This window comes from Drosophila albomicans, chromosome 2L (genome assembly GCF_009650485.2).
Source record: "Drosophila albomicans strain 15112-1751.03 chromosome 2L, ASM965048v2, whole genome shotgun sequence".
In the NCBI taxonomy this organism is placed as follows: Eukaryota; Metazoa; Arthropoda; class Insecta; order Diptera; family Drosophilidae; genus Drosophila; species Drosophila albomicans.
In genome coordinates this window covers 21,000,911-21,022,922 of record NC_047628.2, presented here as the reverse complement: position 1 = coordinate 21,022,922, position 22,012 = coordinate 21,000,911, and the positions used below count along the sequence as shown (strand labels likewise).

Below are 22,012 nucleotides of genomic sequence, written 5' to 3'. Positions count from 1 at the left end.
ATACCAGATTGTCAGCCAAACCAACTAAGATCGGATTATTGTAAACATTTTTGTGGATATACAAAAGTATTTCGTACAGAAATTCGACAATTTTTATGCGAGCAAGCAATTTTGAGAAATTTTAAATACTGTAATTATTATTGTACACACCAAAAATCACTCACTATAGCTCCAAATTAAACTTCTTTGATTTGCGAGGGCTTGAGCGTAACAAATGCTATAATAAAAAATTATATCTATATCTCTCTATAGTCTCTAAGATCTAGGTGTTCATACGGATGGACAGACAGACAGACGGGCATGGCTATAGCGTCTCGGCTGTTCACTCTTTATAGGGTCGAAGATGCCTCCTTCTGCCTATTGCATACATTTCCTACAGACGCAAAGTTATAATACCCTTCTGCCCTTTAGCTAGCGGGTATAAATATACTTATATATATATATATTTTACTATATATGCAGCGTATATATCTACTGTGACATGCAGTTGATAATGGTTAAGCTGAGCTGCATGTGGCAACGTTGCCTCGTCGTCATCATCAACGTTTGTCGCATTTGTCCAGTGTTCTGTGCTCAGTGTCCCGTGTCTCGTTTGTCCTTGTTTGTCGCATGTCCTTTTGGCGATTGGGTTTGTTTCGCGCTGTGGAGCGCGTGGCACGCGCTGGCCATAAACTGCATAAAGTCATTATCGTTAAGCGGAATTTGTGTTAATCAGATAACAAAATTATGAACAATTAAGTCATTGCATGCGAATTGAAAATTTAAACGGACGCATTCACAGCCGCCATTAATGAACGCTATATGCTGGCCTTAATAATAGGCCTCGTTCCGTTGCGAGTGAAGTGAGGTGCATCAGATAGCGCCAGAGCGAATAAGAGGCAATTCCCAGACAGATAGATAGAGTAAGATAAATGAAGACAAAAAGAGAAAGAGAGAGAGAGAGAGTGAGGCACTTGCAAATAAGTTTCACAAACAATTTTGCATATTCACTTAAAGCATATCGCATGAATACACCTGAAATATGTGGCGAGAAAACAAACAAGGATTCAATCTAATGCACATTCGACTCATAACCACTTTATTTTTAATAAACATATACTGCAAATATATTGTTTAGTGGCTAACAAAAAATACTAAAACATGCAATTTTTTTAAACGCTATGTGGGCACTTTTAACTTGACCACATGAGATGAATATATCACATTTTTGGCATCATCTACAGCGGCACAATAAATTCAACCAACAACTGACAGCCAAACCAGACAACCAGACATCACATTGCTGCCATAACAACAACAACAAAAACAACAACAGCGGCACAAAAAGCACTCACACACACACGCACAACAGGTCAACAAGCAAATGTGAACAGAACGTCATTAGACGTCAAGTGCAAAACAGCAAACAGCAAAACAACAACAACAACAGCAGCAGCAGCAGCAATTATGCATGGACTGCCACAGATTCCTGCAGTGATCGATATGTAAATACCCTGTATCAAATATGTACATTGTAATAATGTAGCTTAATATTTTCTATAAGTAATCTCTCTTAAATAATTCGATAAATATTTAACTAAAACTGAGTTCAGTATTAAAGACTTCATTTAATGTGAATAAAAATAAAAGCAAAAAATTCAAAATTAAACTACAAATAACCCTAAAAAATATGTCCTCATAACCTAAACTTATAAAAAAAATATGGCATATTCAAAAATAAAAAAAATTGTTGGCATAAAATGGAGTTCAATTCTAATAAAATTCAATCCAGTTTTTATTATTTTCTAATTCCTTATAATGAGGTGTTGAGAAAGAATCAATAATATGTATTTTAAACTATGATGTTGTGGTAGTATTTTCTTTTACTATTACATTTTGTATGTTTAATAATTAGATCTAAAAAGAATACTATATCCAATGAACTATTCATAACCTTGTTTTTCTGTAGGGTATTCCAAGAGCAGCAACAACAACTGATTCTAGCAACAACCTCCAAATAAGTATGCAACATATTTTGTGCTATTTTTTCTCGAAACATATGTTTAATATGCATTTCATTAAATAAACACAGCCAAACGGCAAATGGCAAATGGCAAGCGAAAACATTGCGCCCAGCTTGTTAGACAGCGTCCTTGCCTCTACCCGCTGCCTCTGCCCCTGCCGCTGGGTTGAAATGGTGGGCGTGGTGACACATTTAAAACGCATTTTGCGGTTGTCAAATTACGCGTTTGGTTTGTGCCTTTCTATGTGTTGGTGCGTGTGTGTGTGTGTGTGTGAAAACAGCGACCATGCTGTTTCCGCCGGAAATCGCACAAAGTTGTCACTTGCCATGCCGCCTGCAATAGAAGCCAAACGCGGGAAAAACAACAAAATAAATAAATAAATAACACCAAAAAAAAAAAAAAAATAGGTTGAACCAAATTTGTAACCTAAAACCATTAAAAACTAATGAGATTTAAATGCAAATGCAAGTTGAAGTGGCAACCAGAACTCAGCTCGACACAGCTCAACGAGAAGGCGTATCTGCAACACACACACACACGCAATGTTTGACTATCTGTGTGTGTGTGTGTAGGTGTGGGTGTGCACTGTGTGAATGTACATTTTGCGGCAAATGACTAAATTTGCATGAAATTTGAACAGCGGACAACAGCAAATGCGGTCGCAACTCATCCAGTTCAGCTCAATGTCCAACTGCTTGCACTATGTTCAAAGAAGTTCATTAGCTTCAACGGTGAATAGGAGTTTTATGAGTTGTACCCAAGTATATAAATTCCCTAATTTCCTTCCTTAATTCATTTACAAAAGTGGTTTAGGGATTACAAAAGTAAACAATGATCCCCTTCATCTAACAATGACATAATTATATAAAGTTTTTTCTTAATTGATTATTGTATTGATAATTATATTTAAATATAACAAGATACATAGCTAAGATTTCATAAAATGTAAAATGTAACAAAATATTCTACATTAATGTAAGTTTAGAAAATAAATACAACTGTCAGCGCATTTATTTTCTAAACTTACATTAATGTAAAATAATTTGAGTTGACTTCTGACTACAGCTGAATTAGAGTTTTGTGGAATTGTATTTATTTCAAATAGTGCACCTAAATTTACAAAATTTGAGACTAAAAGGGAAGAGAGAAGATCTAATTATAGCCAAAGTCCTTACACTATTTATAAAGCAAGTTCTTCAATGATTTTTTTAAATAATAAAGCCTGGGCTTTTTACAATAAAACATATTTTGCTGACATGCCAAAAACACAGCATATAGTTTTATAGTTTCTGAAATTACTTCCAAAAAAAACATTTGTTTTTTATTGTACGCATGTCCCCATTTTTACCCCCAAACATACATAGACTAACTAATATTTCTTTCAGCATAGTTCTACAGATATCTTAATAGTACTTAATTCTTCTCATTACAATAGTGCTAGCCTTGGCATTTTATTATGTTTCTAGAGCTGTCAGCCTATTACATTATTTACAAAATATACATACATATGTATATACTAAAAAAAATCTTTCACAAGCGCATTTCACATTCGTTGTCCTCGATTTGTAAATTTTTGTTTTTCGTTTTTGATACTCAATTTCTTTTATGCGCTTTATGCTGTTGTTGTCAGACTGTTGGCCATTTAGCAAATGTTTGCCCAACGACAAGTGCCCATTGCCCATTGCCCCAATGTTTGTTATTTGCCCGCTTGTGTTGCTTTTGCTGTTACACTTGTTGTCAGTGCTTTGGTTGTTGTTTCAACATTTTTAATTTAAAGGCAATCAAATTTGCATTGCTGTAAATAAGCAATTTAAATGAGTAGCCGCAAGTTGGGAATAACATTACCCATTTCAGCAGACAGCGTCAGCGACACGGCTACTAATTGCGTCTAATGAGCTTCGCATAGAAGCCTCTCAAATTGAGCAGCCAAAAAACAAGAGAGGGAGGGAGCAGGGAATGGGAACACGTGAAGAGTTTTTCACATTTTTCGTGTGCTTGTCATGTGTCGCAAAATGTCGACAATGAAAATGATTATGACTGACTTCCCAGTCAGCCAGCCAGGAAAACAGTCAGGGGTGCCACGCGTCTAATGGCGCCAAAAGGAGACGAAGCCTGAGGGGAAAAATCAAGGGAAACGATGTCGTCTGCTGTTTGAAATTGCTGCGACGTGTAAATGTCGCTAATGTGTCGAGGACGATGATGACGACGACGACGACGATGATGCTGTCACCGTATGTGGCCATCCTGGCCAGGTGTTTGAAGCAGTTGTCCTTGCCAAAGCCAATGCCAGAGGCTCACACACACACACACACAACCTCATACACACGCACCTAGGTAGCATATTATGGCACACATCGTTGGCCATAAGGTTAAGTTGTTTTCATAACACGACGACCACGCCCACATGTGCACACGCACGCCCCCAACACACATACACACACAACACATACACAAGTCAAAAGTGCTGCAAATTAGATTTTTATGTTAATTAAAAAGGCACGCACAACATGTTGCAAGTGTTGAGAATGGCCTGCAGCCATTCACTGTGCGTGAGTGTGTGTGTGTATGTATGTGTGTGGCAAGCTTGGCCCAGTTACATTGACTTAGACCTTGCATCGGGCAAAATAAATCAATTTGCCGACCAAATGATTTAATGCACTTAAAGCTATTATATCCAAGTATCATTGAGTACTTTGCCTTAACTTTAAATCTGCTGTAAACTGATAAATCTTTGGCCACACTTCAAAGCTTGCCTTACTTTTGAGTACTTTCCATTACGCCCTTCAACAGCAAATGGCACAACAACTGCAAATGCAACTGCAACGGCAACAACAAACAATTTGCAGTGCATATCTTGTAGAGTGTAAAAAAGCAGACAATTGCGATAAATGCGACTCGAAAATCATTGAAAACTTTCAATGCGCGCTGTCTGCATACATATTTTGCGACCAGCAAGGGAAAAACAACGAGAATGCTGACAAATATTGAGAAGCGAGTGTAACTAGAAGATGCCCTGTGAATATAATAGTTTCTAATTCAATTCATATTTTGTTAAATTACTGAATTTAATTTACTAAACTTAGAAGACAAATAGAACAAATCAGTTTTCTTGTAAGAGCTTTGAAAAGTTTTCATTTAGCTTTAATGTTATTACTTAAGTCTTGAAATTGAAGTTTATATGATAAATATATAACAAAGTCGACTTATTATTTTAAAATATTTACAAAATTGACAAGAATTATTTTGTGTAGAAAAATAATTGATTTACAAATTGTCTATAAATTTATTATTTTTATCAAAGGATCTTTGAATCCCCTTGCTTACATATCATATGCATAGAGGGTATCAAAAACACGATTGCATGCTTTTTGGCTGCTGAGCAGCAACAAGAATGACACAAACACACACACACCCCTTTGCTGTAGCACACTCAGAGAACGTATGGATAAGATAGATGGCAAGCATTGCGAGCATTTTGCGTGATAAATAAAATGTTTAAGCACACATTTCAACCCATTTCCAGCCATTGTGTAGATTTGACTTTGAACGCAATTTTTTCCCCATGCGACGTGACGACGCTGAAGACGCCAGATGAAGACGAAAACGAAGATGCGGTGGAAGTAGAAGTAGAAGAAAAGTATATGCACAGGAGAATGCCGATGAAGATGAAGGCAAAAGTTGATGATGAAGCTGAGGTTGAAGCCATGTTGCAGCAGTTGCAGCTGCAGTTTAAGTTGCAGTTAGTTTCAACTCAAATATGTCAATATCTTTCAACATGTCGTTCTTCTGTGTCCTTATTTTCCATCTCTCAATCGCTTAGCAATTTTTGCCGCTTTTGCTGCATTTGACACGCATTACTTCCATTGCACATTCACATAAATTGAAAGTGCTTTATGCACATCGATCAAGATGTTGAATATTAAAAATTTGTTACTTTACTGAGCAGACTTCAAAATTAAAGAGAATTTGTCTATTTAGGTTTGATAAAGTAGGTCAAAACAAAAATATCATATAAAGCGGAGAAATTATAAGTGAGCAATACTATAAGAAGAAGTGAATCAGTAAAAACAAGTAAGAAAGCTACAATCGAATGTGCTCGACTATGAGATACTCGCTATCGCTTTCGAAAAAAGCAAAACAGTACGGTATTATTCTTAAAATATACCCAATAATATACGGCAAATGTAATTAAACATTCCAAAGCCATATTTAGTATATTTATGGAGTTTTACATTCAAAATATATCATGACGTCAAAATATACCAGATTGCCGTAGACGTAAATAAGTTCTTTAATTTTTATCCGGTTGCAATCAAATTCTCAGGAATAATATTATTATAGCTCTATCTCCAGTGTTCAATACAGACAGACAGATGGGCAGACAGACATGACGATTTCGTCTTGGCTGTTGACGCTGGTCAAGAATATATATAGTTTATAATAACCTTCGAGGTATGCTACGTTAATTGTATGTAAGAATAATGTCGATAATTGCATTGTCTTTGTTTATTTGTAAAAGCAAGCTAATTGCACACAATTATATATAATTGGAGTTAATTTTCTCTAACTGTTTCATGTATTGCATTTAATTGCACCTTTCAAATTGATATTTCATTCTTTTTATGAAAACTTTACTTCAACTATTAATTAAAAACAACTTTACGCTTAAAACTAAAGCAAAACTATTTTTGTATCATTTTTCTGATTGGCAATTTCCACATCTAAATTTCAAATTAAAGCCATACAAAAACCTAAAACAAATTTTCATTTTAATTACACATTGCAGATCATTTTGGATTTATGTTGTAAGAGATGAACATGCATTATCGACATTGTAAAGCATAAAGTTGTCTGGGTTATAGGGCTTTCAATTTATGGTATATCGAGTTTCTGTTGCATGCATATTAGTATCATTTTGAAGCCAAACTGTTGTTGTTGCCCCTTGGCATTTTCTTTGTGATGCTGACAAGCATAAATACACACGCACACGCATACACATGTACGCTTACACCCATACTGAGGCACGCACATTGCAACACTAATGAGCAAAATAATTAATGATGCCGGTTCTCATATCTCTCGAAACATTTTCCATGCCATTTGGTAAAACTTTCACTTGACGACTTGAAGTAGTCGCAACCTCGTAACTCACAGATGTACAACCACAAGTTGCCCCTGCCTCTGCCACTGCCCCATCTCCCTTCGCCGTTCTCCCTGCACCCGCTCCTGTTCCCATCTACCCCTCCACCCCTCCCTTTGCCTTAATAAGCAGTTAATTTCATAGTTTTGCAAACAGTTGCTGCTTGTTTCATTTCTTTCTCGTCCTTCAGGCTCGTCCTTGCCTCTTCTTATGGCTTTGCTGCTGCTTTCTGCATAAAAGTTGCAAAACAACATTGCAAACAAACATGAGAAGCTGCTTCCCAGGGAAACGCTCACTCACTATGGAACGAACTGTGAACTGTGGAACTGTGGACTGGGTTTTAATGCCCACAGCAGCACATGGGAAATTCAAGCATTTTCATTACATTATTCGCGTTTTCTATTTACTATACTTTACTGTAGTGTACTGTTCGCTAGCTCAGTCGTAGCTCTTCATTCGTTGAACTTAATTTACGTTTTATACTCGTAACTTTTGCAATCATTACATGTTACATTAATTTTCTCCCACCCATGAATGTTTCTGTTTTTTTTTTTTTTTTGCATATTTATTTTCCTCATTTTTTCTTAATTTTCCATGTGTGCATAAACCATTTAGCAGCATTTTTGCTTTGGCAAAACTTTTGCGCAGCTAACTGAACGTCAAAACAACTGATCGACTTGCGATATTCTCTACAAACAAATTAAAATAAAAATAAAATGAAATGAAAAAGAAAGCTACAGTTGAGTGTACTCGACTATGAAATACCCGCTACCCATTTTTAATCAAAGCAACACAGTGCTATATTAATTTATAAAAAAAACCAAATTAATACACTACAAAACTACTTTCTAAAGAATATATAACCAAAGGTTATATTTGATATATTTATACAGTACTAGATTCTAAATATACCAGATTGTCAGCCAAAGCCTCTAACATCCATAGGAAGTTATAATATCTATGGGTAGCGGATATAAAAATGTTTTTCAATAATAATAAACAGTATTTTAGCCATAATAACTGATCGACTTGCGACATTCTCTACTTACAAACAAAATTAAATTGAAAATCTTAAAAAGAATGGATTTTCTAATAAACAGTATTTTTAGCTTCTCATCTCTCTAGCTCAAATTAAGCCCATAGATTATCCCCTTGATTGATGCACAATTTTTGCAATTGAAGCACCTCATGTTTGAAGCACACACTTGTTCATATTCCATTTATTTAGTTTTTGTTTGGAATTGTGTGCAATAAAACGTAATTTACTTTTGTAAATACCAGCAAATAAAATTTCGTAAAAAAATCAAATACATTTTTATCCGGGAAATAAAAGAGTCTGGCATGCAGAATAACTAGTCAGCTTTTTCAAGGCATACAATGCAACAATTCAAATACAATGTTTGTTTGTGTATTTTTTTCCCCATTTCCTTTTATTATCTTCTAGAAAACAATTTTAATTAAACCAAAAATTGTTGAATTTGTGAGCTTTCATTGGCTCACAGTCGCATATCGAGTTTCGAGTAAATAAGGAAATAAAATACGCATGAATGATTACAAGCGGCGTGTTGAAAATAATATTATTGAAATAAATTTAGTTCTATACAACAACATGCTCAATGCTCGCCAATCCACACATTTTTTAGGGTATACACAGATTTAGCTGAGGATGCGAGCTAACGAGTTTTAATATGCCAAATGTAAGTAACACGCTTGTTAAACGCAACGCTTGTTAGCCGAGCTTATCGCAGGTACAGGTAAAAATGACAGTCATACATCAGAAAAACACACACACACACAACTAGACGAGACACTTGATTATGAGCGAGTCTTTTCCGGGTCTCACTCTTCTTCTGCTCGCTGACTGTGGATTACGTTTACGTTAAGCGTTACGTAACGTAACACGCAATATAATCGCAAACACGACCGAGGAAGAGAATGAGAAGCAGGCAATAATGAAGCGCAATGCAGTGTGTAAATCTGCGAGCATTTGTCTCCCTCTCCCACTCCCTCTGTCTCTTTCGCTTGCTTCCTTTCTATCTTTTTGACACCTGTCCGTTGATAGCAGGTGTCGCTTCAATCACAGTACAACGGGTGATTCTGTGAAATCCGCATTCGCTTTCCCCGTGGGATAGTTCTTGATAAGCATCTGCACTTCATTTTTGCACTTTTCACACAAAAGTTCCAGCTTTCGCTTGCTGCTGCAATTTTGTAACAAGAAACTTAAAAACCATTCGTATCCCAATCCCTCAGTGAGTTGTTCCCTCCTCCTCCACCTCCTCCACCTGGCTACTGGCAACTTTGTTCTCCTACACTCGTTGTACTCGTTGCACGTTGTCAGCATCATCCTTGCAGCGCTTTCTTATTCTTATTTATTTGCAATCGCATTGATGACGACTACAAGGACAACGACAACGACAACAACAACAGCGCTGAGAAGGAGTGCGAAGTGTGCGATGCCGTCATCATCATCCGGTTCTGTTGCTGCTGCTGCTGCTTCTTCTTCATCCAACTGGTATTTATTCAAGTGTAAGCATCAGGCTGTGACTGTGTCCCCATCCTAGTGCAGCAGCGCAGTCGTGGCGAATGCGCTTTAAACTACTTACACACACATTTTCAATGGCCAAGTTGCAAAGTGCCAAGTCCATTACGAGTCCTGCCCAGGATAACGCAGACACACACACAAACACACACACAGAGAGGGATAACTGTGCAGATTCCAGGCTCCAGGCTCCTTGGGCATTATGCCGCCTGTCTGCCAATCGGCATTAAAATCACAAAACACCCCTCATGCAACTGGACTCTTTACTCGCACCATCTTCAAAATGAACACCTGCCGTCATTGTGAGCAATCCTTTTCCAAAGTATTCATGACACGCGGGTCGATCGACAAATAACTAGATTATTCAATTATAAATTTATAATATTTCATTTACAATTTAGAATCACTTAGTTCAATTCAATAAATTTGAATTAATATAATTACTTTAAAGTTCTTATTGCATTAATTTTAATCGAAGCAAAAGTTATTCATGACTATTATATAAAAATTTAAAAGGTTATTTTAGCACTTGTGACTACTAAATAAAATTATTATAATGTGAACAGTTTTAATCTCTTATGCTTTATAGATACATTTCACATTAGTAGTTAATCAATCACAATCATCAATTACAATCTAGGGAATGCACAAAAAATAAACAGCTTCGCTAAGTGGCAAATCATAATTATTATTGTTATCTACAATCAATTGTATAAACGACCCTCGCGCATAAAAAAAACGTTGAAGTGCCCAGCGGCGCTCAAAGAAGAAAAATTGTAACAAAATTGCAATAGCTCAACTGACTGAATGATTGACTCTCCGACTGACTGCCTGACTAACTGTCTATTCGACTGCCTCTCTACAGTCTATGCGTCTGTCTGACTGTCTGTCTGTCTATCTGACGAGAGCTGTCTGTCCTGGCCTTAAATGATAAATAGCAGTCCTGAACAGGTCGGCAGGCACTCACATACTTGAAGATTTATGTGGCGCATCAATTGCTGACTAGGAGAGATGGAGGGGGGGATGTTGCAGCCGCACATTGAATGGTTCTATCTGCGCATTTAATGCTTGCGTAATTTATAAATGAAGTATGCCCCATTGCGGTTGAGATTGCCTCAAGTGCTTTGCCATGAAATGAATACACTCCCATACACTGCATCAATCTGCGCAGAAAAAAACTCGACTTAAAACTTTTCCAACTTGCTTAACCCCAAACTCGACTCAACTCGAGGACTGGATAATGTTAATGGAGTATGAGGTTGACGCCTCTGTGTATCTGCTTCACTGCGGCATAGACTGCTGATTCATAAGAAGTTGCTACACTTGACATTTGACAGTAGCCAGAGTTGTGAATGCGAATGCGAATGCGAATGCGGCTTAGACTGCCTATCAGCCATGAAATAATATTCAGGGCCACTTCAATGAAATCATCCCTTCTGCTCTTTTCATTAATCAGCAGATTTTTATGTATTTTCTTATTTTTTAATGTCACTGAAGCTGTCATTTAGTGAAGCTAGAAAACATTAATTATTATGTGTTTGCAAGTAATTTCAGAGAGTTCATTTAGAAGTCAACTTAAAGTAATTTGCCACTTGAATTTCTCACACAATTTTGTGCAATCTCAATTAAATAAGTATAAAGTGAAAACGACTGAACTCTGTACGATATTACGAACTGTTAAATCGCAGTTTGGTAACTAAAGAAAAAGAATTAAATTAAATGCAATGAGCCATTAAAAGGCATATAATCATTGATCTTTTAATCAATTTGCAAAGGGCCAATAAAAAAAAACTCGAAGCAACGGTTAGGGCCATAAAACATTAAGCCAACTTTGCCGGTGGCCCGCTACCGATTAGCCAACTTTTAAATGCTTTTAATGTGGTTTTTATGGCCGCCATCTCACCTTACCTGACCTATCGCAGCTGAGCTGAGCCAGGAGCTGCAGGAACACCAGGACCACGACCTCAATTCGGTATGTTCCATATGAGTAATGAGAGTTTAGTGTGCCGCATTGATTTTTTAAGTTCCCTTTTACTTTCTTTCCCATTTTTTTTGGGAGCAGAGTTTGCCTGCTTCTGTCGCTGTCGTAGAACCGTAATTATACAGATCAGAGCAAATGGGAATGGGGTGAGGGAAAGAGAAAGAGAAAGGGGAAGGGAAAAGAGTAGTAGCAGAGGCTACTTAGGTGCCTGTCAAGATTAGAGGCCAAAGTTTGGCAACTTCCCTTATAAGCATTATCATTCTTTCGTTCATTTTTTCGTTTCGTTTTTTGTTTTTGTTGGACTTGACTCTGTTATGACATGTACGCGAGATAAGCAAAATGTCAGGGCAAAGGGTCAAAGAGTTGCAGGACAAACAGAGGACACTTGCAGTTGCGCCTTCTGACTGCTGTCGCCTCCATTTGTCATTTAAATTTGAAAGGCCAAACGAAGAAAAATAAAACTGCAAACACTTTATGACCGACCCATTGGCCTCGACCCCTCAGCCACAACTTCAGCTTCAGCTTCTGCTTCTGTTTCTGCTTCATCGTCGTGGTTGTCGTTGTCCTCTGTCTCGGCCAGAAACTCAGTGAGGCATATTTGCATGGTTTTCTCTTTCGACGTTTTTATTCCTCTTGTTTTTTTGTTTTTGCGCTTTTTGGTTTTTATCTTTCGGCCGCTTTCGGCTCCAACTTCACTCTTATTTCCTCGCCCACATTTCAGGTTCTGTTTCTTGCCCCCGAAAAAGTTGAAGTGAAAAAGTTAAGCAATTAACAGGCTGATAACTTTCGGGCCAGTTCTCTGTACTCGGTGGTCTCTATTCGTCCCGCGTGTCGCAGCTCTCTATCCTCTCGAGCTCATCTCTCGTGTGTCTCAGGTCGAGACAGAGGCATCTTGGCCACGAAATCCCCTGACGAAATCGAGGGTCTGCCTTAAATCCCCAGCTAAGAGTTTTATGGTTAAAGGGTCGTTTGCTGTACACACACATACAGTCGCACACGCAGTCACAAACAAACACTCATAAAAGGCATTCCGTGTATATGCGATCCGCTTTTATGTCCTCATATGACATAATTGCGGCCCGTAATTGGCCTGACAATTGCTGCAAGTGCTTCAAAATGCCTCGCTGCCCGCTAAAGTATGCTATGAAAATGGTCGCCACATTTGCAACGCATTGTTGGACCTCAAGCAAAAGACCCTCTCTATAGTCTGACTCCATGTAACGACCCTGAAATAATTTCAATCTCCACCTGGCCACAGACAATATGAATATGCTTCAGTGGATTTGCTTTAAGAATAGCTTTAAAAGATACATATATATGATTTCCATTGTATAATATTAAGTTTATCTTGCATTTTATTGAAAACATTTATATTTTCAAATGGAAAAATCAACTTTAAATAAAATTGCAATTCGACTTCCAACTGAAAATAAAGCTGCATATTTTTCAAAGCAATATTAAAGCAAGTGAATTTTAAAATTGCAAAATTTTTATATCTGCGATATTAAAATAATCTTTTTGTTACAAATAGAGTTGCCAGTTTGTAGCCACTTTAAATACAAAACTTAATTTTTATAAAGCAACCTAATACTGTATAATACTTAGTGACAGATAATTGTGTAAAGCGATTATGCTACAGCTTATCTAGCGTTCTGCATAAAATTTTCAGCTTACAACATTTTGTGGCAGTTAACAGCAGAAGTAGGAGGAGTAGCATAAGCAGAAGATGCCAAAAACTGTCACTGCATATCTTCGAGTTGGCCAAAAAGTGACAGAAATAAAGTGTAGTTGGTCATAAATTTTTGGAGCGTTCCGCCAAGATGACTTCATAAAGCGACAATACGCAAAGCATAATGCCAAATGCACTGGAAGGGCTAGAAGAGTGTGCAAGGGGAGGTAGGCGAAGAGGATGAGGATGGAAGTGTCCCCAACTGCGAGCGGGGGCAGCAGATGTTGGAGGTTCTGCAGTGTCTACGGACGCAGCGTAAAAAAACCAAAAAACCAAAAAAAAAATAAATGGAGAAAAAAGAATGTTGTGTTTTGTGTCGACGTCGTCGTCTGCTGCTTGGGAATTGTCGCTCCAGACGACGCTGATTTATGCATGGCGAAGCAGTAACAGCGGCATGGGAGACAATGGAGATAATAACCGTGCAAAGGGGGAGAGTGGGGGAAACGTGTTGTGTCTCGTGTACTATATATTTTCGATTTTGCATTGAAATATTTTTGGCTGAACGCTTCTTGGGCTCTACCGCTGCCTTTGCATTGTATTTTCACTTTGAGCACAAATATTGAACGTTTACTCTACTTCCCCTATTGCCCCTGCAACCCATCAAAATCATCCTTTAATATGCACTATGGATCAAATAACGACTTTATGTGGCATTAATTAATAAATGAAATGGAGATCAATGCTAATATTTATATATGTCAAGTTCAATTAATTTAAGAGCATTTTAAGAAAATTAAATAATTAAAGTGAAACAAAATAAAAAAGTATACATTTTTAAAAATGCTTTTTAAAACTCACCTTAGATAAATTTCCAATTTAATTTTGATCTTGATTATCTTCTTTTATATATCACACTATGCACTATGTTACCATTTTAAGCGTTGTTTATTGTTGGAGGCTATATTATATATTTATACCGTATTACCGATTTATTCACTTACACACTACAAACGAATTATTTGCATTTTCGATTTAACAGATATCATTATTACAGCTTTGATCTCTGTTAACACAATCTAACAGAATTACAACTAGTTCGTTGTCACATAATATATTTCTGTTTACATTTGCACACAAAAACCGCACACTGTGCCCACAGTGTGGGGAGTGAGAAAAAGGGAGAGAGGTGCTACCCAGGCCAAGCTGCCATTGCACGCATGAGAAGCATTGCAAGTCAGCAACGCGAACCCAACGAAAGCAACGAAGAAAAATTGCCAAAAACGCGAACAGCAAAAAACGACGCCGACAGAGACGTCGGCGCAGCAACCAACAGCAAAAGATAGCAGCGGAAGAGCCAAAAACAGAACGGAACAAGTAAGAAAACTGCAGTCCACTGTGTCTGACTATTAAATACCCGGTAGCCCAGCAAGGCAATTATAAATAACTTTTTAAATTTTGAATCGACACCAACTTATAATGCGCTACATGGCACTTAGTAACGGGTATAAAAAGAAAACGGAATAACCATGAACACACACAGAGCGAGCAGACGACGGACAAGGAATGAAGGAAGCAAGGAAGCAGAATGCGAAGCTTACAAGCGCATTTCGATTATTGTTGATGTAATCATAATTTTTCATTTCCAAAGTAAACGATACCCCATCGCAGCACCGTCCCTCCAATCCACCACTCTCCTCAGCCTTCGTCTTCTTGTGTGCACGCAATATAAAGAATCGCCGAGAATTAAACGAACTTTTCATTTATTTACGCGAAACGCACGAGAGCCCAAACAACGCGTTTTTTTTGCTTTTACTTCTTTTTTTTTGTGTTGTCTTTTAAACGCGCGACGCGTCGATGATTAAAGCAAACAAACTGAAACAGCAACACCGCTCTGTCAGTGCCTACCTTCACTCACTCTCTCCTTCGCACTCTCGCACGTAAGGCTTTGCTGAAGCTCAGCACTGAGATTTCGGTAGCTGCTGCTGCTGCTGCGGCGCTTCCGACTGCGGTTTAAAAGCCCCGGCTTCGACGTCTGTCTTGCATCATTAATTACAATTTGAGCTGCACACACACACAAACACACGCACGGCACCCACAGAGTGCTATTGATTGCGCTGTCTCACTCACTCCAAAATGAAGTTTCATGACCAAAAAAAATGAAGCCAGCTGCGCTGCAGTGCTGACGTTTTAATTGCACTGCATTGTGATTGTAATTCGATTAATTAATCAACACTTCTCGTTGTTGTTTTTTCTTTCGAACGTGTTATCAAAACATTTTTTTGTAAACTTTTTGCCACAGAAAAAAGACGCGTTGATCGTACGAGCTGCCAATGCAAACTAGACAAGCACATTTGACATTCTCGTATTACGTATGCATAAAAGCGCAACAACAATAGTTCTTTGGAGAGAGAGATCTACGCAGCAGCTTTTGGTCCCGCACTTGTTTTCTTTTGTAGACTTGACAGTGCTCAAGCACCCAGACGCCATCTAAAGTTGCAAAGCAACCGCAGCTTATCCAATTAATTGAACCTCTTAAATGCAGCTAATGTGACCAAATCTTGCATTTATGCATCGAGGTCATTTATGTGGGTTATATTGTTCTCTGCACAAAAGCATTTGTCGAAATTATGGATAGAGAAGGGAGGGAGGAAAGTGGTTGATTTCGCTGGACAGTAATTGAAACCGTTAAAGCTTAGCTCAATGCAATTTGCGAGCTTACGCTGTATATGTGTGTATGTGAAAAGATGAATGCCAATTACTCACATCCACGTACTCTAAGTTGACATGCATGTATGTATGCGTGTGTTGTGTGTATGCTTATCGCAAATGCGGCGAATATTATCTGTGATAATGAGAAACCTAATTGTAAGCTATGCAAATGTGCGACCTCATAACAGGTGAGAGTATGCGTGTGACATTGGCTAAGTGGTAGGCCAATTAAATTTGATGGCTTATCGCAACTAATTTAAATAAACGGAAATTAGACGGCCACTCTGCAGCAAGTTGGCAGTCCCATCTGCTAATAATTGTTCATCTTCTGTTACTTTAGCCACTTCACTTGGCAACGCGATGCTATAATTCACAGTGCGCGAAACGAATGCATCTCAGTTTCAGGCAACGGCATACTTAATGGAAATGAGAATTGAGAGGATTGGTGGAATACGAGTCGAAAACTGGATAATGACCAACGACCGTAGTACACTAATGTTGATGTCGCAGCCTGCACTTGATCCCGACGTAAGGCACAAAATTGACGCAGTCGACGTCGCAAATGCAACTTAATTGGGCTGTCAGCATGAGATGAGCTGCGTGCTGTGACAGCGCGACACGGGTGGGAAATGAGGGGAGGCAACCGCAAATTGCACACACGTTGCCAACTACAAGCAAAAGCTATGCCTGAAAGTCAAAGCCAAATTTCTCTAGTAAATACAATAGCAAGCAAAACACACACACATTGAAAGCTAATTGTTGTTGGCGTTTGTATCCCACATATTCATTTGCACACATTAATTATTAAGACGACTATTCAGTGGTTTCATAAAGAGTTCGTTTTACCGTTACATTTTTGGCATGGATATTTTAAAACTTACAGAGTGTCTGCTGTTATTAAGTCGCTGTAAACTTACCTACCATACAGTTGCAATAAAATCGCTTTAAACCTTCCTACAGTTGTAGTAGCACTGCTTTTATTAAATTGCTGTAAACAGTTTCCTACAGTTGCAATGATACTGCAGCTATAAGCTACCTATAGTTTTGAAAACATTGTGCTCTCAAAGCCGCTGCAAACCTGCCTACTGTTTTTTTAAATCGCTGTAAGCTTGCCTACAGTTGCAATGACACTGCTGTTATTAAGTTACTTCAAATCTTCCTTTTGACTTACAGTTGTAGAGGAACTGCTTCTATTGAGACACCTCTAAAACTCTACCAAGTCAATTAAGTGCATTTAAATTTGAAGAAGTTGTGAACATTTTTGGTGTCTTAAAGCGACAACAATTTTGTGTCAGTCACGACTGTGTTGAGTTGTAATCCCAGAACTGCTGTAACCACAATTTTGATTAGCACATGGCACGAAACAGCAACAGCAGGCAGCAACAATAACAGCAGCAGTTTACACTGCTTCTTCTTCTTCTTCTATGTAGTTTTCTTGCATTGCATTTAATTGGCAGTGTAGGGTGGGTAAGAAGAGGACAGCAATAGGCAACATTAACCGGCAATCTTCGAGTAGCATGCAATTCATGCCCAAGTCTCAAAACCACGTGCATGCCCTTATACCCTTTAATTGAGGGTTTCAAAATGTTTACATCACAGTTGCTGTTTCTTTCATCGTGTTTGTTATCTATCTCTTTTGTCTTGTGCTGTTGACCGCAGCAACCACAGCATGTTTCAACACCTTCCAAACCTGTATCACAGTTTTGCTTTTATTCCTTTCCTCGCGTACCTTTCTTTCTTTTGCTTCTGTTTCATATCGGTGTTTTTGGTTAGTCAGAAAAAAGACGGCAATAGTGTATGCAGCAGTGTTGCCATTTTAGCTAATTTATTGCTAGATCTAGCTATTTTGAAACTGCAAAAGCTATAAGCTTTTGTGAAATGCTATTAGCTAGAAATCTAGCAATTTTTTTCAATGCTTCGGCTACTTTTGGCACTTTTTAAAAAGTTCCGATAGCTCTTTTACCGATAGGATGTATTTTGAGGCTTACTCATAAAATTATAGTTCGATTCTGTTTATAGTTCATGTGCGAACTTAGTTCGTTCACTCATTAGCTAAATACAAATTGTGAAATTGTGAAACTGTGAAGCAGTGCGCCAGTTTAGCAATTTAGTTGCTTTAGTTAATTTGTAACTTTTTTTTTTAAATGCTATTAGCTACAAATTTGGCAATTTTTTATTTCTCTGTTGGCAATTTTAGCTATTTTACTTAAGTCCTTTTTATTATGTATTCCTTTTGTCATTCACTGCAAAAATTGCGATTAACAGTTTGCAATGAAATCGGGGCTTGTATTTAACCAAGTGGTTCGATTATATGAGCTACTTGAGTTCACTGACTTGAAAAGTTAACTGCGTTTCAAGAGTAATATTTGCCCCCAAAGTGTTAACAAAATTATAAAAATACGAAATCTTGTTTTTTTATTTTTAATTTCAAGATTTTATTCTTAAATGAATTAAAAATGTACAAACTTGATGAATAATGTCATTTAAAATATTTAGCAATTTTGTTGGCTATTTTTTGTATAATTTTAGCAACTTATAGCAATTTTTTTTCTGAAATCCAGCAATTTTTGCTCTAGAGATTCTGGCATCACTGGTATGCAGAGTTAACAGTATGTTTGTCAGTGAGTGTAGCTAATGAGAACAACTGTTGTAACACTGACAGCTCATTACATAACCACACAAACACCAGACACACATACATACATGTACAAACAGTTACTACACAATATTGTGTTGTTGTATAATTTGCAGTTCAATTACCTCGCTAATACGATGGCCCACAGTGTCTCAGCGGTGTCCGTTACCCCGCCTCCCCAATCCCTTGCCCCCTCTCTGTTCCACAAGTTGGCATGTTACTTCAATTCGTTAATTATTTTGACAGTCGACCATGTTGACAATGACAGCAACAGCAACAGTCACAAACAGTCAATTTGTCTATCGCAGCATGTCGCCTGCCCTATACCCTTTCCATTAAACTGAAAACATACGGTGAACACTCGCAAGAATTGACACTTTTTTTTACATTAACCAAAAAAATACATTTTTATCTTGTTTTTTCTTAGTATTTTAAGTTGTAAAGAAAAAATAAGAAATATTTATGAATAGTAGATATACATTTTATTAACATGTACTTATTTTTGGTGTGTAAAATTAAGGTGAAAGACAAGGCCTAGCTAAACTTAAATAATATAAATCTGAATTTAATTTTGAAGTTAGCCTCTGTTTATCATAAATCAATTTCAATTCCCTTTATTCAAAATAATAAGGCAAAAAAGAATGAAAAATGGGAAAAATATTAAATAAAAATATAAAGTTGAAAAAAAATGTGCTACAAATAAAATGTTATAGAATACACCAATGTTAGGCTTAACATAAGCATGTTAAACGCACGCCAATCTGTTATTCATTCTGCTTTGCACTGTTAAGGAAGGGCAACTTGACTTTCCCCAGATAGTTCAATGTTTTCATGCGTTGAAGTCTCATAAATAATTTAGTTAAGAAACTAGCAAAATTGCTGACCAGTCGGAAGTATCGCTAAGCTGGAAAGAGTAGCAAGTAGCGTCACATGAAACTTGCATGAGGCCTGCCAAAGAACATCAGACATTAGTTGGCGGCGAAGGAAAAGGTGGAGACTCTGAGACGGAGGCGTCTCCTCTCACATCTTTAGTTGCAGCTGTAATTTGTGTGTGTGTTGCCGCAGAGCAATTTTGGCAAGCCACTGATTATGTTCCAGCCAAATAGACATGTCAGCTTTTCGACTGATGAGCCGATTTCCCCATCTTCAACTTCTCCCATTACCCGCCGGCAATCACAATCTATGATACATGTGTCCGTCTGATTGTCCTGTAATATGAGAACATACATATATCTCAGAGATTATAAGCACTAGTGACACCAAGCTTGTTGACTTGTTTTTGAGCTGTGCAGTTAAAGTTGATGTTTGAATTTAACTAAGCCTATATATTGACTGGGAAATCTCAATTTAAAAACTACTTTTCATTTTATTCAAGAATCGTTTTCTCAAATTTGCTGGCGATGGGGATCGGAAAATAAACATGGAAGTTAATGTTAAGTCAATGCAAAACTTAACAGCGCTGTTATTTAGCTGCCTCTACTAATGAAGAACAGGAGTTCAATGTCAGTTTACAGTTTCTGTTACAGCTCGTTGTTTACAGTCTCTGTTACTGTTCGCTGCTTACAGTTTCTATAGGTTCTGAAGCTGTTAAAAACTCAATTCTATTTATGCTGAAGCTGACACACATATGTGATCTAACTTCCTTTTATATGCTATATTAGCTGCGGTTATTTATTGAGCTTATGTAAAGTGTTGTTATTATCATTATTATTAGGCTGTATATAGTATTTTATATGCACATCAATTTGTTGGGCAGCGGCGGCAACAGCAGCTCCAGGAGCAGCCAACCCAAGGGCAAAGCGTAGGCGAGCAGCATGCACAGCAGGAGCAGCCTAAATCGACGTCGCTTCCTCCTCGTCCCCGTTCTCCTCCTCTGCCCAAACCGACACTATATCAATGCAGCATCATCCTTTGACACACTGCTCAAAAAATCACGACGCAACGCACTCCAATTAGGCGCCGCATGATCTTTGAGCAGCGTCCAATTGGGCGACGCCACATCCGGCGACAGCCAATTAAAGTCTGCCACATCTGTATAATTATTCTGCGACTTATTCAACCCAGAGGCAGCGTAATCCGCCTCCAATTCGGGATAATCATAGTTGTAGACATCGATGTCGATGCGCCGGCAATCCTCGATGATGGCGCGACACGTGACATGCAAATAGATGCGTGTGGCATGCGATGAATGCAGACGCAGCTGCTGGCAAGCGATGGCAACCGTGCAACGTTCGAGCTGCTCGGCAAAGAACGAACGTGCCACCGGACCACACAACAGCGTACATTGACTAGCATTCGAGATCTGCACGGAGCCGGGATGTCCCTGCAGCTCAATGAAGCATTTGTGCACATTGGAAATGGTTATATCGAGGCCATTGACCTGAGCGCCATGGAGTACAATGTGTGCGTTGGATTCGTTGGCAATTGTCCAGTTGAATGACTTTGCCGGTGACTTGTCCACTACATCTACTTTGGGTTGCAGTGGCTTCTGTTGTTGTTTCACTGCCAGCTTCTTTCCACTGAAGCCAAACTTCTTTTTGGGAAGCAGCCGCTGTCGGGCCTCATCGCTGGCCGATGTCAGTGCATTCAGCATGTGCTGACACGATTTGATCTTGAAATCCGACAGGAACATCGTCGATGTGGTCAAATAGCGTTGCAACTCCTGAATTTGCATCGTAATCTCAGTAAAGTGCTGGCCGAGATCAGGCGGCGGTGCATCGCCGCTTTTCAGCTGCAGGCGCTGAATACGCTGTTCAATGTCATAGGAGCGTTCGCCAAAGGTCTGGGCAAAGAAGTCGACTCCTTCGTTGTGCAGCGTCTCCTTGTTGCGCTGCTCCAACTTCACGTCCAAATAGTTTTGACGATCCTTGTTGCGTTTGTTCAGGCGCTCCAGCATGAAATCTTTGCGTGCACTCGCATCCAGCACATCGTTATTGTCGCTTTGATTATCCATTTTGTTGTGACTTTTAAAGCAACTACAAGAAATGTGTTAAAAATCAATTCATATTTGTATTAGTATTTGGGGAGTGTCTATATGTGTGTGTGTGACAAACCGTTGCTCCAAATGCGAAATCTCGTCACCAACTGCGCGCAGCTGCAGCTCTAATTGTTGTAGATGTGACTGTGTTGGCTAAATTATATGGGGTATCTTCGTTAGTAGCCAAAATAACACTATGAACTGCAGAAACTTTTATTTCCTTTAGCTTATAAGAAACAAAACAAACCAATTTATTGCGAACAACTGGTTAATGTCAAGCTGCCAACTCAGCGCAAATACTCTACACAGCTGTGTGCTCACATTACACAAGTGAATGGCTGTAACGAGAAGAAGAAGCA

The 22,012-nt window shown here is 38.3% G+C and overlaps 1 protein-coding gene and 1 long non-coding RNA gene across 3 annotated transcripts in view; both read right to left on the bottom strand.

Moving 5' to 3' along the window:
- LOC117565067 (uncharacterized) overlaps positions 1–14,312 on the bottom strand; it is an 85,135-nt gene extending 70,823 nt beyond the window's left edge. For both annotated transcript variants that reach the window (XR_004571809.2, XR_007954619.1), the window contains exon 1: positions 14,191–14,312. This is a non-coding gene — a long non-coding RNA (uncharacterized LOC117565067). The remainder of the gene's footprint in view (positions 1–14,190) is intronic.
- Positions 14,313–20,275: 5,963 nt separating this feature from the next.
- Positions 20,276–21,953, bottom strand: LOC117565224 (tubulin-specific chaperone C). Its single transcript, XM_034244231.2, has 2 exons — positions 21,730–21,953; positions 20,276–21,651 (listed from the first exon to the last, which is right to left on the bottom strand). The coding sequence occupies exon 2, from the start codon at positions 21,627–21,629 to the stop codon at positions 20,565–20,567; it is 1,065 nt and encodes a 354-aa protein (XP_034100122.1). The 5' UTR covers positions 21,630–21,651; positions 21,730–21,953; the 3' UTR covers positions 20,276–20,564.
- Positions 21,954–22,012: the final 59 nt, after the last annotated feature.

Coding starts and splice junctions, on each gene's coding strand:
- LOC117565224 (XM_034244231.2), bottom strand. CDS start 21,629: ATGGATAATCAAAGCGACAATAACGATGTGCTGGATGCGAGTGCACGC.